At 43.4% G+C, this 16,789-nt stretch overlaps 1 protein-coding gene across 4 annotated transcripts in view; it reads left to right on the plus strand.

Annotated features, from left to right (window-relative positions):
- Nucleotides 1-16,789, plus strand: part of LOC139583968 (thromboxane-A synthase-like) — a 183,148-nt gene that overhangs the window by 64,541 nt on the left and 101,818 nt on the right. For 3 of the 4 annotated variants that reach the window (XM_071415447.1, XM_071415446.1, XM_071415448.1), the window contains one exon: nucleotides 9,076-9,192. In XM_071415447.1, the coding sequence (XP_071271548.1) occupies nucleotides 9,076-9,192 (117 nt within the window). Of the gene's footprint in view, nucleotides 1-3,890; nucleotides 4,133-9,075; nucleotides 9,193-16,789 lie in introns of those variants that run through there. The other variant, XM_071415449.1, reaches the window with a different exon arrangement.

The raw sequence follows: 16,789 nt of genomic DNA on the forward strand, positions 1-16,789 counted from the left end.
ATATGGAAAAAGTCAAGGGGTCTGAATACTTTCCGAATGCACTGTATATACACACTCACTCACACACACTACATTGACACTCCCACACAAAACCCACACACATTCATATACACTACATACGCATATGCACACATGCTCACACATACACATAACACACATGCATACCGACACAACACAAACACAAACAAAAACACATACATTACACACACAAATGCACACACTTTTACACTCTTCATTTGCTGCTGCTACTCTGTTCTTTATTTGACTCTTATTATTATCTATCCAGGTACTCCCTGTATATAGTTCCATTCTTGTGTATTTCATTTATTCCTTGTGTTACTATTTTATTTATTATTTGTTGTAGATATTGTTGCATCGTTGGGAAGTGCTCATATGCATGCAATTCACATTAAAGTCTACACCAGTTGAATTCGGCGCATGTGACAAATAAAATGGGATTTGATTTGCCTTTCTGGCTGGGGAATGGTGCAACTGCAGGCAGGGACACACATACACACACACACACACACACACATATACACACATACATACATACATACATACATACATACATACATACACACATAGCACACTAAATAAGACAACATCATTTTGTATGTATTTATTGATAATAAAACATTGGCTAACCTAAATTTACCAATCCTACTATTTTTAAAAAGTAACCCACTAGAGATTTCATATATGGGCACAGTCCATTTACAGTAGAGGGAGGTTGAGTTGTCAATCTGAGAGAGACAGGAAGCCAAAGGCTACAACCAACTCTGACACCGCCTGGTACTCAAAGCTCACACGCTGCATGCCCTGTAGATGCCCCACCTCCTTTTCCTCTTCATCATCATCCTCAATGTCCTCAGCCTTTCTCAGTCTCTTGTAGAACGTAGCAATGCGCCTCGTCTCTTTGAGGTAGCAGACCAGAAGCCATTGCTGCGACTCAGACAGGAGTTGTTTGTAATGTACTGGATCTGTCTGCACCGGTCCTCCCAGTGCTGCTCACAACTGGAGAACTCAGAGAAAGACTGAGTGGCCTCACAACAGGAAGAGGAGGCAGGCTGGAAAACATGAAGTCATGAAAAAATTGGAGATTTTGTTTTCAGACAATGATAGTTTTAACAGTGTAGGTAGTAGAGTTGGTAGAAAAGGACTCTTACTGTGTGAGTAAGGCTGAGGTGCACAACTGCCTCCCCTCCCTGTAGCAGAGGCCTGAGAGAGTGGGCTTTATGGGGTTGAGGTAGGCTTCTCTGGGGGTAAAACCTCCAGGCCAGGAAGATACTGGTGTACCTGTTCCCTTCCTGTAGCAGAGGCCTGAGAGAGTGGTCTCAGTTTAGTTTAGTTTCATTTATTAGGATTCCCATTAGCTACTGCACATGCAGCAGCCACTCTTCCTGGGGTCCACATAAAATATACAAATACATGACAAATTACAGAACAGTTATAGATAAGGACATCATTTAAAAGAAAAAATAACAAGAGTTATGCACTGATTCTACAAAACATTATGAACATCTGCTCTTTCCATGATATAGACTGACCAGGTGAATCCAAGTGAAAGCTATGATCTCTTATTGATGTCACTCGTTAAATCCACTTCAATCAGTGTACATGAAAGGGAGGAGATAGGTTAAGGAAGGATAATTAAGTATCGAAACAATTGAGACATGGATTGTATATGTGTTCCATTCAGAGGGTGAATGGGCAAGACAAACGTTTTAAGTGGCTTTAAACGGGGTATGGTAGTAGGTGCCAGGCACACCAGTTTGTGTCCAGAACGTTTTTCAGCCAACTTGACACAACTGTGGGAAGCGTTGGAGTCAATATGTTTTTTATCTGTTTTTTAAAGCTAAACTTGCTTTTTGCCTGACTAACATCTGGTGGCAGAGCATTCCGTGATTTCATGGCTCTATACATAACTGAGCGACGCTTTAAATCTGTTTTTGGTTTGTGTACAGTGAAGAAACCCAAAGTGGCGTGTCTGGTGGGGTATGTATGTCTGTTAGAAGTGTATGCAAATAGATTATACAAGTGGTTAGGCATTTTCAACACACAAATGCTTCTTAAAAAGACTAGAAGAGAAGTAGTCAATTTCTCCTCAACCCTCAACCATGAAAAACTATCATAAATGTTTTTAGTTCTATGTGTGCAGTTAAGGGCAAGGCGTGCTGCTTTGTTTTGAGCCAGCTGCAACTTTTCTAGGTCTTTCTTCGCTGCACATAGGGCTGTGGCGGTCATGACATTTTGTCAGCCGTTGATTGGCATGCAAATACCTGCCAGTCTCATGGTAATTTACCGTTAATTAGCTTAAACATGTTTAGCATCTCCAGCTTCCACGCATAGGTTACAAGCCACTGATGTGGACCTTTGGAACATCTACTGTAACTGAATAAAATATAAAGGATATTTTTCCCAAACAATTTCTGAGGGATTGGGGAAATGCGTCTATCTGTGCTGAGTGGTTAACAAAGAAACAGGTCCTCCTATATGCTTCATTTAGAGTTATTTATTTAACTTTAATTGGGATACAAACGTTAAAATGTTTTAGAAATCAAAACATATAGGATAAGGCTGCATGATGCATCTCTAATGATGATTTGAAAAAAGGTGCATGAAAGGGAAGTGCTCTGCTCTGTTTCTTGTGCAGCCTGGACACACTTCATCAGTCTCTCATTCACAATTTGACAAGCACTTGATAAAGTTCTCACCCATGAGACTATTCTCAATTTAATCTGGTCTTTACATATAGCCTAGTAATATATTTTTGATTTAGAATGGCCCACACATTTTTTTTATGTTATTTCATTTTTATTTAACTAGGCAAGTCAAACAACCCATGGCAAGTGCTACACTCTCAACTCACATGTGATACATACCCATCTCACATGTGTGTATGCATGCACACATGTGTGTCTGGCTTCTCATGCTGTCCTGTATGATGTCCTGTATGACGGCCTAGGAACAATGGCCTTGTTCAGGGGCAGAACGACAGATTTTTAACTTGTCAGCTCTGGGATTTGATGTAGCAACCTTTCGGTTACTGGCCCAATGCTCAAATCACTAGGTTACCTGCCACTCCGTCATCCGTAGCCTGTACTCGAATAACAAATGGAGTTTAAGTGCGGTCACATTTTTAACATGCCTGGTATACTACACCGGTTGTAAGGCAGATTAATGTACTTCATTTTAAGAATTGAGCAATAAATATAGCAGCATCAGAAATCTGAGATCCTCTTTTAAATAGTGGCGAGTCAAAACTCTCTTTTCACATGCAATTGCACAATGACTGGGCTTATAAGAACACATTTTTCACTAGGCTCTGCAGGTTATGGGCTCTCCAACCCTGTTCCAGGGGTCTTGGGCCTATAGGCTACGCTTAGAGTTATTGGCCACTTTAGCTGTGATACAAACTTATAAAAACATATAGGCCTATGGAGGCTACATGATTGTCACGTTCCTGACCTTATTTCCTTTGTTTAGTCTTGTTTAGTTGGTCAGGACGTGAGCTGGGTGGGCATTCTATGTTATGTGTTTCTATGTTTGGTTTAGGGTTGTCAACTAGCCTGATATGGTTCTCAATCAGGGGCAGGTGTTTTACGTTTCCTCTGATTGAGAACCATATTAAGGTAGCCTGTTCTCACTGTTTGTTTGTGGGTGATTGTTGCCGTGTCTGTGTTTGTTCGCCACACGGTACTGTTTAGTTTCGTTCGTTCGTTCGTTCGTTTGTTCCTGTTCGTGCGTTCATGTTTTATGTTCTCAAGTTCAGGTCTGTTCACGTCGTTTTGTTATTTTGTATTTTGTCAGTGTTCTGTTTAGTTGGAATAATCATTAAAATTCAACATCATGAACATTCACCACGCTGCGCCTTGGTCCTCCTCTCTTCCACATAAAGACGAGCGTTACAGAATCACCCACCTCAAATGGACCAAGCAGCGTGGTAACAGGCAGCGGCAGCAAGAGCAGCGCAAGGAGGAATGGACATGGGAGCAGAGTCTGGACTACACTACGTGGGAGGAGATCGACAGGTGGGCGATCGACCCAGGGAGAATGCCGGAGCCCGCCTGGGATTCTCTGGAGCAGTGTGAGGAGGGATACCAGCGAATGGAGGCAGCACGACGACGCGGTAGGAAGCCCGAGAGTCAAGCCCAAAAATGTATTGAGGGGGGCTACAAGGGAGTGTGGCGAAGTCAGGTAGGAGACCTGCTCCAACTCCCCGAGCTTACCGTGGAGAGCGAAAGTACGGGCAGACACCGTGTTATGCGGTAAAGCGCACGGTGTCTCCTGTACGTGTGCTTAGCCCGGTGTGGTACATTCCAGCTCCTCATATCGGCCGGGCTAGATTGAGCATTGAGCCAGGTGCCATGAAGCCGGCTCAACGCGTCTGGTCTCCAGTGCGTCTCCTCGGGCCGGGCATTCATGGCACCAGCCTTACGCATGGTGTCCCCGGTTCGCCAACACAGCCCAGTGCGCAGCCCACCTCCGGAGCCGCCCCTCGGTCCGGAGCCGCCCCTCGGTCCGGTGCTGCCCCTCGGTCCAGTGGGGTTGATATGGAGGGTCGCCGTTAAAAGGAGGCCACGGAAGCGGGGATTAACTATGGTGGGGTGGGGGCCACGTCCAGAGCCAGAGCCGCCACCGTGGACAGATGCCCACCCAGACCCTCCCCTATAGGTTCAGGTTTTGCGGCCGGAGTCCGCACCTTGGGGGGTGGGGGGTTTACTGTCACGTTCCTGACCTTATTTCCTTTGTTTAGTCTTGTTTAGTTGGTCAGGACGTGAGCTGGGTGGGCATTCTATGTTATGTGTTTCTATGTTTGGTTTAGGGTTGTCAACTAGCCTGATATGGTTCTCAATCAGGGGCAGGTGTTTTACGATTCCTCTGATTGAGAACCATATTAAGGTAGGCTGTTCTCACTGTTTGTTTGTGGGTGATTGTTGCCGTGTCTGTGTTTGTTCGCCACACGGTACTGTTTAGTTTCGTTCGTTCGTTTGTTCCTGTTCGTGCGTTCATATTTTATGTTCTCAAGTTCAGGTCTGTTCACGTCGTTTTGTTATTTTGTCAGTGTTCTGTTTAGTTGGAATAATCATTAAAATTCAACATCATGAACATTCACCACGCTGCGCCTTGGTCCTCCTCTCTTCCACATAAAGACGAGCGTTACAATGATGCATGTGACTATGATTAGAAACAGTTTTTTTGCCTTACACTGCACATGCTGGGCATCATTCACAAGTGATAATAGTCTCACCCATTAGACTATTCTCAATGTAATCTTGTCTTTGCATATACTAAATCATATACAGTACTCATTCAAGGGTTTTTCTTTATTTTTACGATTTTCTACATTGTAGAATAATAGTGGAGAAATCAAAACTATGAAATAACACATTTGGAATCATGTAGTAACCAAAAAAGTGTTAAACAAATACAATTAGATTTTAGATTCTTCAAAGTTGCCATCCTTTGCAGCTTTGCACACTTTTGGCATTCTCTCAACGAGCTTCACCTTGAATGCTATTCCAACAGTCTTGAAGGAGTTGCCACATATGCTGAGCACTTGTTGGCTGCTTTTCCTTCACTCTGGCATCCAACTCATCCCAAACCATCTCAACTGGGTTGAGGTCGGGTGATTGTGGAGGCCAGGTCATCTGATGCAGCACACCATCAGAAATCCGATTCACGCAGTCTTCTCTGAACAGTTGATGTTGAGATGTGTCTGTTACTTGAACTCTGTGAAGCATTAATTTGGGCTGTACTTTCTGAGGCTGGTAAGTCTAATGAATTTATCTTCTGTAGCAGAGGTAACTCTGGGTATTCCTTTCCTGTGGCGGTCCTCCAGTTTCATCATAGCGCTTGTCCTTCAAATTTTTCACTAGATTGACTGACCTTCATGTCTTGAAGTAAAGATGGACTGTTGTTTCTCTTTGCTTATTTGAGCTGTTCTTGCCATTAATATGGACTTGGTCTTTTACCAAATAGGGATATCTTATTTATACCACCTTTACCTTGTCACAACACAACTGATTGGCTTAAACACATTAAGGAAAGAAATTCCACAAACTTTTAACAAGTCACACCTAATAATTGAAATACATTCCAGGTGACTACCTCATGAAGTTGGTTGAGATAATGCCAAGAGTGTGCAAAGCTGTCGTCAAGGCAAAGCGTGGCTACTTTGAAGAATCTCAAATATAAAATATATTTTGATTTGTTTAACACTTTTTTGGTTACTACATGATTCCATATGTGTTATTTCATAGTTTTGATTTTCTGTAGAAAATAGTAAAAATAAAGAAAACCCTGGAATGAGTAGTTGTGTCCAGACTTTTGACTAGTATGTGTATGTGTGAAATTTGTTTTGATTTAGAATGGACCATTATCATGCACCTGTCGGAACAGGGGAAAAAATACATGTTATCCGTATACACTTGAGTAGCGAATGGAGGACGCGTTTCCCACAGTTCATTTTCACGCCAGCCAGGTAGGCTACTCCAGTTGTAAAGCAATGTGCTTAATATTAGGAAAGTTGAGAAATAAAAATTGTAAGCCTACAGAAAGCTGATGCGATCCTCCTCTTTATAATAGAGGCCATAAAAACTTTGTTTTCTCACACAATTGAATAGCATAGCCTATAGAAATGTTGTGCAACATGGGCTTATAGGAACTCTTCTTTAATTCCATGCATCAACCAGCTATGAGGAGCTGGCTCTCTTTGCACAACAGGTGATCCTATTCTGCTCAAACTCAGAATGCCAGGTTTCTCATGAAGTCTTTGATGTGATTTCCTAATGCATTTGCATTGATGACAGAGTGATCAGAGGGACAATAGAGCCCTGAGTACCAGGCCATTAGGACCTGATGGAGGGACAATAGAGCACTGAGTACAGGCCATTACTGGCTGTTAGCAAGTTTGGTAGGCTACTAATGACCATTTAGCAGACGCTTTAAATAAACGCTGACTCTTATCATTTAACATTTACATTTACATTTAAGTCATTTAGCAGACGCTCTTATCCAGAGCGACTTACAAGTTGGTCTTATCAACCAAACATTATAAATTCCAACATTCTACCTTATTGCCTGGTTTGAATGTGTGATGTCATCATAGGTATTTTTGTGATTCAGAATTACCCTGACAATGGAACAGGGTGGTGGCTATATTGTATTGTGAATCATATGTATTTCTATTTTGGCAACCAGAATAATCATGGCAATCATGCACATCATGTAAAGTACAACTCCCAATACAGTATATAGACAGATGTTAACACCAATCACCCAGAAATGTTGTGCACCAATCACCCAGAAATGTTGTGCACCAATCACCCAGAAATGTTGTGCACCAATCACCCAGAAATGTTGTGTACCAATCACCCAGAAATGTTGTGTACCAATCACCCAGAAATGTTGTGTACCAATCACCCAGAAATGTTGTGGTATGTATGCAGCTCACACGCACACATATACAGCCTTTAGATCCAGGGCAGATACAGGAGCTTAGTGACATGTTTTACCTGTTTGATTTAGTGAATTTGACTCATACACTCTTCGGCTGTCCCCATAAGAGAACCTGCTTTTGGTTCCAGGCAGAATCCTTTTTGGTTCCAGGTAGAACCCTTTTGGGTTCCATGTTGAACCTAAAAGGGTTCTACTTGGAACCAAATGGGTTCTACTTGGAACCAAATGGGTTCTACTTGGAACCAAATGGGTTCTACCTGCAACCAAAAAGGGTTCTTGAACCCTTTAAGGTTCTAGATAGAACCTTTTTTTCTAAGAGTGTATGATGTTTACTGGTCGGCTTCCCGTTCCCAAACTCCTGACTCATTGTTCAGTTAACAACCAGTCTAGCAGTAGCTCACAGAGCGCTGGATGTGCATATGGTGCTGAGATCTGGGCCCTGCTGTGTGTATGGGATTCGTATTATGGAGATGTGGCACTTGCTGTGTTACTGAGTGGTGTATGCGATAGTGTAGTGTTGAGATGTGGGTCTTGCTGTGCGTATGTGTGAGTGTGTGGGTGTGTGTATGTATGCGTGCGTGCGTGCGTGCGTGCGTGCGTGCGTGCGTGCGTGCGTGCGTGTGTGTGCATGTGTATGTGTATGTGCATTCGTGCATGTGTGTATGTTCCAGAGCCACTACACCATCTGCAACCAGCAGCAGGAGCAGACCCATAAAATAGTCTCCATGGAGGCATAGACACAAACACACCTCACTGTAATGCTGTGGCCTCAAACAATATGAATGGTTTATTTTAATCAAGCACTCTAAACTACCGAACAACAGTTTCCTTTTCCATAAATGTTATTGTGTTAGTGCGCTACTTAATTCTTACCGATGGAACATTACCAAGACACACAGATGAAGAAATTATACATTTTATTACATTGTGTCTGGAATTTTATACTAGCATGGGAAAATGCTAATACATTAAAATTATAGATACTGTTTAAACAAGTAAACATCACAACATAAAACATGAAGTATTGTCAGCCAGAAAGCACCTGCATTTGTCACCTAATGCTTTATGAACATTTATGAATACTTTATGAAGATTTATGAACACCTTATAACCATTTATGAACTTCTATGAACACCAATAGGTAAGGGATCAGTGTTAGCTCAGGTCACGTGGCAATGTTCTGTATTCCTCTGGATTTCCACAGTATCTCCAGATCTTCATTATTCTAGCATTGTATCCAGTGTTAGTTCCACCACAGAGGACCATAGGCTCTAAGGACAGTGATGACCATTGACTACATGCGCTTGCTGGACTGGAAAGGAACACAAGAGAGGACAGGCTGGGCATGCTGATTCCTCCATCTCTTTCTGAGTCCTAAGATCTGACCTGGGGGCAAGGTGGTGGGGGCTGGGGCTGGGTGGGGTGGGAGACATACACACACTGACCTGTGGTTCTGGTCTCAGACTTCTGAATCACCTAAATACAATACAGAGGGAGCGATCTGTGTGTGGTTGCGTGCGAGTGCACACATACTTTATGTGCATGATCAGTACCGGTATTTTGGAGTGTGAGTATTCTTGAAATGTTGTCTCCCTCGTCTCTTCTCTGCAGACAATCCGTGCCGCTACTAAGCCCATGAGTGACTGTCTGCTGATGCTGAGGAACGAGCACTGGAAGAGAGTACGCAGCATCCTCACCCCCTCCTTCAGTGCAGCCAAGATGAAAGAGGCAAGACAAGGGCCCCTTTCCTCTTCCTTTTTTCACTCCTCTCCACTTCACTCCTCTACCCTTCACCCATCTACTCTCTTCCTCTCGTCACCCCTCTCCTCTCACACCAGCACTACCCATCTCCTCCTCCTTTCTTCACCCCTCTCCTCTAACACCACCACCATCATCACCCATCTCCTCTCCTCCTCACCCAAGTTTCCTACCTTTTTGCATGTTGTACAGCCAAGCGTTGAATTTAGCATGACAAGCCAGGGGTTATATACAGTTGTAGTTGGAAGTTTACGTACACCTTAGCCAAATACATTTAAACTCAGTTTTTCACAATTTCTGACATTTAATTCTAGTAAAAATTTCCTGTCTTAGGTCAGTTAGGATCACCACTTTATTTTAAGAGTGTGAAATGTCAGAATAATAGTAGAGAGAATGATTGATTTCAGCTTTTATTTCTTTCATCACATTCCCAGTGGGTCAGAAGTTTACATACACTCAATTAGTATTTGGTAGCATTGCCTTTGAATTGTTCAACTTGGGTCAAACATTTTGGGTAGCCTTCCACAAGCTTCCCACAATAAGATGGGTGAATTTTGGCCCATTCCTCCTGACAGAGCTGGGTGTAACTGAGTCAGGTTTGTAGGCCTCCTTGCTCGCACATGCTTTTTCTGTTTTTTTATTTTTTTATTTCACCTTTTTTTAACCAGGTAGGCTAGTTGAGAACATGTTCTCATTTGCAACTGTAACCTAGCCAAGATAAAGCAAAGCAGTTCGACACATACAACAACACAGAGTTACACATGGAATAAACAAACATACAGTCAATAATACAGTAGAAAAATCTATATACAGCATGTGCAAATGAGGTAGGATAAGAGAGGTAAGGCAATAAATAGGCCATGGTGGCGAAGTAATGACAATATAGCAATTAAACACTGGAATGGTAGAATGTGCAGAAGATGAATGTGCAAGTAGAGATACTGGGGTGCAAAGGAGCAAGATAAATAAATACATGCAGTACGGGATGAGGTAGATTGGATGGGCTATTTACAGATGAGCTATGTACAGGTGCAGTGATCTGTGAGCTGCTCTGACAGCTGGTGCTTAAAGCTAGTGAGGGAGGTAAGAGTCTCCAGCTTTAATGATTGTTACAGTTCGTTCCAGTCATTGGCAGCAGAGAACTGGAAGGAGAAGCGGCCAAAGGAGGAATTGGCTTTGGGGGTGACCAGTGAGATATACCTGCTGGAGCGCGTGCTACGGGTGGGTGTTGTTATGGTGACCAGTGAGCTGATATAAGGCAGGGCTTTACCTAGCAGAGACTTGTAGATGACCTGGAGCCAGTGGGTTTGGCGACGAATATGAAGCGAGGGCCAGCCAACGAGAGCGTACAGGTCGCAGTGGTGGGTAGTATATGGAGCTTTGGTAACAAAACGGATGGCACTGTGATAGACTGCATCCAATTTGTTGAGTAGAGTGTTGGAGGCTATTTTGTAAATGACATCGCCGAAGTCGAGGATCGGTCGGATGGTCAGTTTTACGAGGGTATGTTTGGCAGCATGAAAGAAGGATGCTTTGTTGCGAAATAGGAAGCCGATTCTAGATTTAATTTTGGATTGGAGATGTTTAATGTGAGTCTGGAAGGAGAGTTTACAGTCTAACCATACTGGGCAGGTGCGGGCAGCAATCGGTTGAAGAGTATGCATTTAGTTTTACTTGCATTTAAGAGCAGTTGGAGGCCACGGAAGGAGAGTTGTATGGCATTGCAGCTCGTCTGGAGGTTAGTTAACTTCATATGGCTGCAATCCCGGTAACGGGATCGATATGACAACAGCCAGTGAAAGTGCAGGGCGCCAAATTCAAACAACAGAAATCTCATAATTAAAATTCCTCAAACATACATGTGTCTTACACCATTTTAAAGGTAATCTTGTTGTTAATCCCACCAAAGTGTCCGATTGCAAATAGGCTTTTCACAAACGATTATGTTAGGTCACCACACACTCAAAGAAAAATTCAGCTATTTTTCCAGCCAAAGAGAGGAGCCACAAATAGCACAAATAGAGATAAAATGTATCACTAACCTTTGATGATCTTCATCAGATGACACTCATAGGACTTCATGTTACACAATACATGCATGTTTTGTTTGATAAAGTTCATATTTATATAAAAAAATCTGAGTTTACATTGGCGCGTTACATTCACTAGTTCCAAAACATCCATTGATAGTGCATAGCCACATCGTTTCAACAGAAATACTCATCATAAATGTAGATGATAATACAAGTTTTACACATGGAATTATAGATATACCTCTCCTTAATGCAACCGCTGTGTCAGATTTCAAAAGAACTTTACGGAGAAAGCAAACCATGCAATAATCTGAGACGGAGCTCAGAACAATAGTAAAATTAGCCGCCATGTTGGAGTCAACAGAAACCAGAAAATACATGATAAATGTTTCCTTACCTTTGATGAACTTCATCAGAATGCAGTCCAGGTCCACAATAAATGCTTGATTTATTCGATAATGTCCGTTATTTATGTCCAATTAGCTACTTTGGTTAGCGCGTTTGGTAAACAATTCCAAAGTCACAAAGCGCGTCCACTATAACGTCCACTATAATGTCCAAAAGTTCCGTAACAGTCAGTAGAAACATGTCAAACGATGTATTGAATCAATCTTAAGAATGTTGTTAACATACATCTTGAATAACGTTCCAACCGGAGAATTACATTGACTTCAGTTGAGCGATGGAACGGAGCTGCCTCTCACGTGAACGGGCGTGTTCAATGCGTGGTCACCTCATGGCAGTGGTGAATCATTCCTGTCTCCTTCGGCCCTCCTTCACATTAGAGTCATCAAACAAAGTTCTATTGACTGTTGACATCTAGTGGAAGCCGTAGGAAGTGAAAACTCATCCATATCTCGCTGTAATTTCAATGGGAGCTTGTTTGAAAATCTACCAGCCTCAGAAAAAATCCAAACAGGAAGTGGAACTTCTCAGGTTTTTGCCTGCCATATGAGTTCTATTATACTCACAGACATAATTCAAACAGGTTTAGAAACTTCAGAGTGTTTTCTATCCAATACTAATAATAATATGCATATATTAGCAACTATGACTGAGGAGCAGGCCGTTTACTTTGGGCACCTCTGTGCACCTTTCATTCAAGCTACTCAATACTGCCCCTGCAGCCATATTGTCTAGCCCGGCTGATTTGTAGGGGTCCAGATTTTTCCGCTCTTTCAGAACATCAGCTATTTGGATTTGGGAGAAGGAGAAGTGGGGGAGGTTTGGGCGAGTTGCTGTGGGGGGTAGGGGTAGCCAGGTGGAAGGCATGGCCAGCCGTAGAAAAATGCTTATTGAAATTCTCAACTATAGTGGATTTATCGGTGGTGACAGTGTTTCCTAGCCTCAGTGTAGTGGGCAGCTGGGAGGAGGTGCTCTTATTGTCCATGAACTTTACAGTGTCCCAGAACTTTTTTGAGTTTGTGCTACAGGATGCACATTTCTGCTTGAAAAAGCTAGCCTTAGCTTTCCTAACTGCCTGTGTATATTTGTTCCTAACTTCCCTGAAAAGTTGCATATCACAGGGGCTATTTGATGCTAATGCAGAACACCACAGGATGTTTTTGTGCTGGTCAAGGGCAGTCAGGTCTAGAGAGAACCAGAACCAAAGTTCCTGTTGAATTTTTTTTTTGGATGGGGCATGCTTATTTAAGATGGTGAGGAAAGCACTTTTAAAGAATAACCATGCATCCTCTACTGACGGGATGAGGTCAATATCCTTCCAGGATACCCGGGCCAGGTCGATTACAAAGGCCTGCTCGCTGAAGTGTTTTAGGGAGCATTTGACAGTGATGAGGGGTGGTCGTTTGACCGCAGACCCATTACGGATGCAGGTAGTGAGGCAGTGATCGCTGAGATCTTGGTTGAAAACAGCAGAGGTGTATTTGGAGGGCAAGTTGGTTAGGATGATATCTATGAGGGAGCCCGTGTCTACGGATTTCTGGTTGTACCTGGTGGGTTTATTGTTAATTTGTGTGAGATTGAGGGAATCAAGCTTAGATTGTAGGATGGCCGGGGTGTTAAGCATGTCCCAGTTTAGGTCACCTAGCAGCACGAGCTCTGAAGATAGATGTCGGGAAATCAATTCACATATGGTGTCTAGGGCACAGCTGGGGGCAGAGGGTGGTCTATAGCAAGTGGCAATGGTGAGAGACTTGTTTCTGGAAAGATAGATTTTTAAAAGTAGAAGTTCGAATTGTTTGGGTACAGACCTGGATAGTAAGACAGAACTCTGCAGGCTATCTCTGCAGTAGATTGCAACACCGCCCCCTTTGGCAGTTCTATCTCGTAGGAGTTCTGCCCACATATTTTCTATAGGACTGAGGTCAGGGCTTTGTGATGGCGACTCCAATACCTTGACTTTGTTGTCCTTAAGCCATTTTGCCACAACTTTGGAAGTATGCTTGGGGTCATTGTCCATTTGGAAGACCCATTTGCGACCAAGCTTTAACTTCCTGACTGATGTCTTGAGATGTTGCTTCAATATATCCACATAAATTTACTACCTCATGATGCCATCTATTTTGTGAAGTGCACCAGTCCCTCCTGCAGCCAAGCACCCCCACAACATGATGCTGCCACCCCCGTGCTTCACGGTTGGGATGGTGTTCTTCGGTTCGCAAGCCTCCCCCTTTTTCCTCCAAACATAACATGGTCATTATGGCCAAACAGTTCTATTTTTGTTTCATCAGACCAGAGGACATTTCTCCAAAAAGTACAATCTTTGTCCCTATGTGCAGTTGCAAACCGTAGTCTGGCTTTTTTATGGCGGTTTTGGAGCAGTGGCTTCTTCCTTGCTGAGCGGCCTTTCAGGTTATGTCGATATAGGACTCGTTTTACTGTGGATATAGATACTTTTTACCTGTTTCCTCTAGCATCTTCACAAGGTCCTTTGCTGTTGTTCTGGGATTGATTTGCACTTTTCGCACCACAGTACGTTCATCTCTAGGAGAGAGAACGCGTCTCCTTCCTGAGTGGTATGACGGCTGCGTGGTCCCATGGTGTTTATACTTGCATACTATTGTTTGTACAGATGAACGTGGTAATTTCAGGCATTTGGAAATTGCTCCCAAGGATGAACCAGACTTGTGGAGGTCTACAATTCTTTGTCTGAGGTCTTGGCTGATTTCTTTTGATTTTCACATGATGTCAAGCAAAGAGGCACTGAGTTTGAAGGTCGGCCTTGAAATACATCCACAGGTACACCTCCAATTGACTCAAATGATGTCATTTAGCCTATCAGAAGCTTCTAAAGCCACAACATAATTTTCTGGAATTTTCCAAGCTGTTTAAAGGCACAGTCAACTTAGTGTATGTAAATTTCTGACCCACTGGAATTGTGATACAGTGAATTATAAGTGAAATAATCTGTCTGTAAACAATTGTTGGAAAAATTACTTGTGTCATGCACAAAGTAGATGTCCTAACCGACTTGCCCAAACTATAGTTTGTTAACAAGAAATATGTGGAGTGGTTGAAAAACAAGTTTTAATAACTTGAATAACTTCCGACTTCAACTGTGTGTTTGCTTGTTCTCGAACAAATTGTATGTGCTCCACTTCATCGGTGGATGCATTACCCCCCCATCATCAATTTCGATTGCCTTTTCTTATACATTTTTTATTTGGCTTTCCCACATTTCAAATTCAGTAGGGAGATGACTAGCCTAGGCTAAGTGACGTGATTACGTAGGGACCTTTTCACTGGCTGACCAGAACTTCCAAGACCTGTGTCAAGATCAGTTACTTACACCACCTGCCCTCCCCATAACCTCTATGTACAAATAAGAGAACAGGTCTGGAGGATAGGATGATTACACAGAAGCATCCCCATGCTTTTTCTTTTCTTTTTTTCTGGGGGGTGGGAGAAATAACGAGGAAGAAACTTGATTGAACTCTGATCACTTTTATTAGAATGTTTACAGTGCGAAACAATTAATAAATAATGCCACGAAAGGTACCGTATCCGGGAAAATAGGTGCTGGAACAAAATAAGTCAAATCTAATTGGTGCCGGGTCCTGTTCCGGCTCAAATTAAGCACTCTCTCTCTCTCTCTCTCTCTCTCTCGCTCTCTCTCTCGCTCTCTCTCTCGCTCTCTCTCTCGCTCTCTCTCTCGCTCTCTCTCTCGCTCTCTCTCTCGCTCTCTCGCGCGCTCGCGCTCGCTCTCTCTCGCGCGCTCGCGCTCGCTCTCGCGCTCGCTCTCTCTCTCTGGGTGTTTTTGAGTGTTTGGTGTGGAAAGCTCTATCCTAACTAACTTTCTTGATTCCTTTCTTTACATGTTATTTTTTATGGTGGAGGGTTAATGCAATATTTGTTTTAGCGGTATCCAAAGTTTTTTTTCAAAGTTAGGGTGGAAGAGGACAGAGAAACTTTCCTGGGGTTTGGAAGTTGTGGTGTGCGCGATGGCTTCTCAGCCTAGCGCGGAGGAGACGCTGTCTATACAGCATGGATTCAGGTGTGTTCCTGAGAACGGAGTTAAGGTGGAGGAGGTTCTGCTCGCGGTCGGTGAACAGGTAGGAGCTGAGTTTATACATTCTGCTTCTAGAATGAACAAAGCTGTGGTTGTGTTCATGAAAAGGGCTAATTTGGTTGGTAGGCTAATTGCTAGCGGAATATTTGTAAGGGATGTGTTGGTGTCAATTTCACCTCTCTCTACCCCTTCAACAAGAGTTGTAGTGGCAAATTTGCCTCCGTTTATTACGGATGATCAAATTAGGAAAGAGCTGAGTCGTTTTGGTAAGTTTGCTAGCGGTTTCCGTGTACTGTCAGCAGGGTTTCAGGCAGATGCCGTTAAACACGTTGTTTCGTTCCGGAGGCAAGTGTTTATGTTTCTGAACAACAACGAGCAACAGCTAAATGTGCACTTTAAAGTGAGACATGGGGAGGGGCTCTATGCAGGTTTTGCCAGCACAGATAGTCTACGGTGTTTTGAATGTGGGGATTTAGGGCACAAGAGTTTTGCGTGCCCACACAAAGGCCGTAGAAAAGGTGAGGGTACAAGCGCCAGTGGGGGAAATCGAGGTCAAAGTGCAGGGGGTAAGGAGATGCAGACAGCAGAGGCTGGACCTAGTCAGGTTAGAGATGGTGGGGTAGATGAGGCTGGGCCTAGTCAGGCTAGAGATGGTGGGGTAGCTGTAGCTGAGTTTAGTCAGGCTAGAGATGGTGGGGTAGTGGAGGATGGGTCTAGTCAGGCTAGAGATGGTGGGGAAGCAGAGGCCGGGTCTAGTCAGGCTAGAGATGGTGGGGTAGCTGAGGCTGGGCCTAGTTATGCTATGGAGGGTGCTGGGTCTAGGCAGGATATGGATGGTGGTATAGCAGAGGCTGAGTCTAGTCATGCTATGGAGGGTGGGGTAGCTGAGGCTGGCCCTAGTCATGCTATGGAGGGTGGTGTAGATGATACTGGGTCTAGTCAGGTTATTCTAGTGGATGAGGAGAGTATAGTGGGGAAGTGTAAGAGATTAGGGGGGGAGGAGGAGGGTGTCAAGCGGAAAAGGAAAAAGGGTGTGGACAAAGGCACCATGGAAATGTTGCCT

The sequence above is a fragment of the Salvelinus alpinus genome, chromosome 9 (assembly GCF_045679555.1).
Source record: "Salvelinus alpinus chromosome 9, SLU_Salpinus.1, whole genome shotgun sequence".
Lineage (NCBI taxonomy): Eukaryota > Metazoa > Chordata > Actinopteri > Salmoniformes > Salmonidae > Salvelinus > Salvelinus alpinus.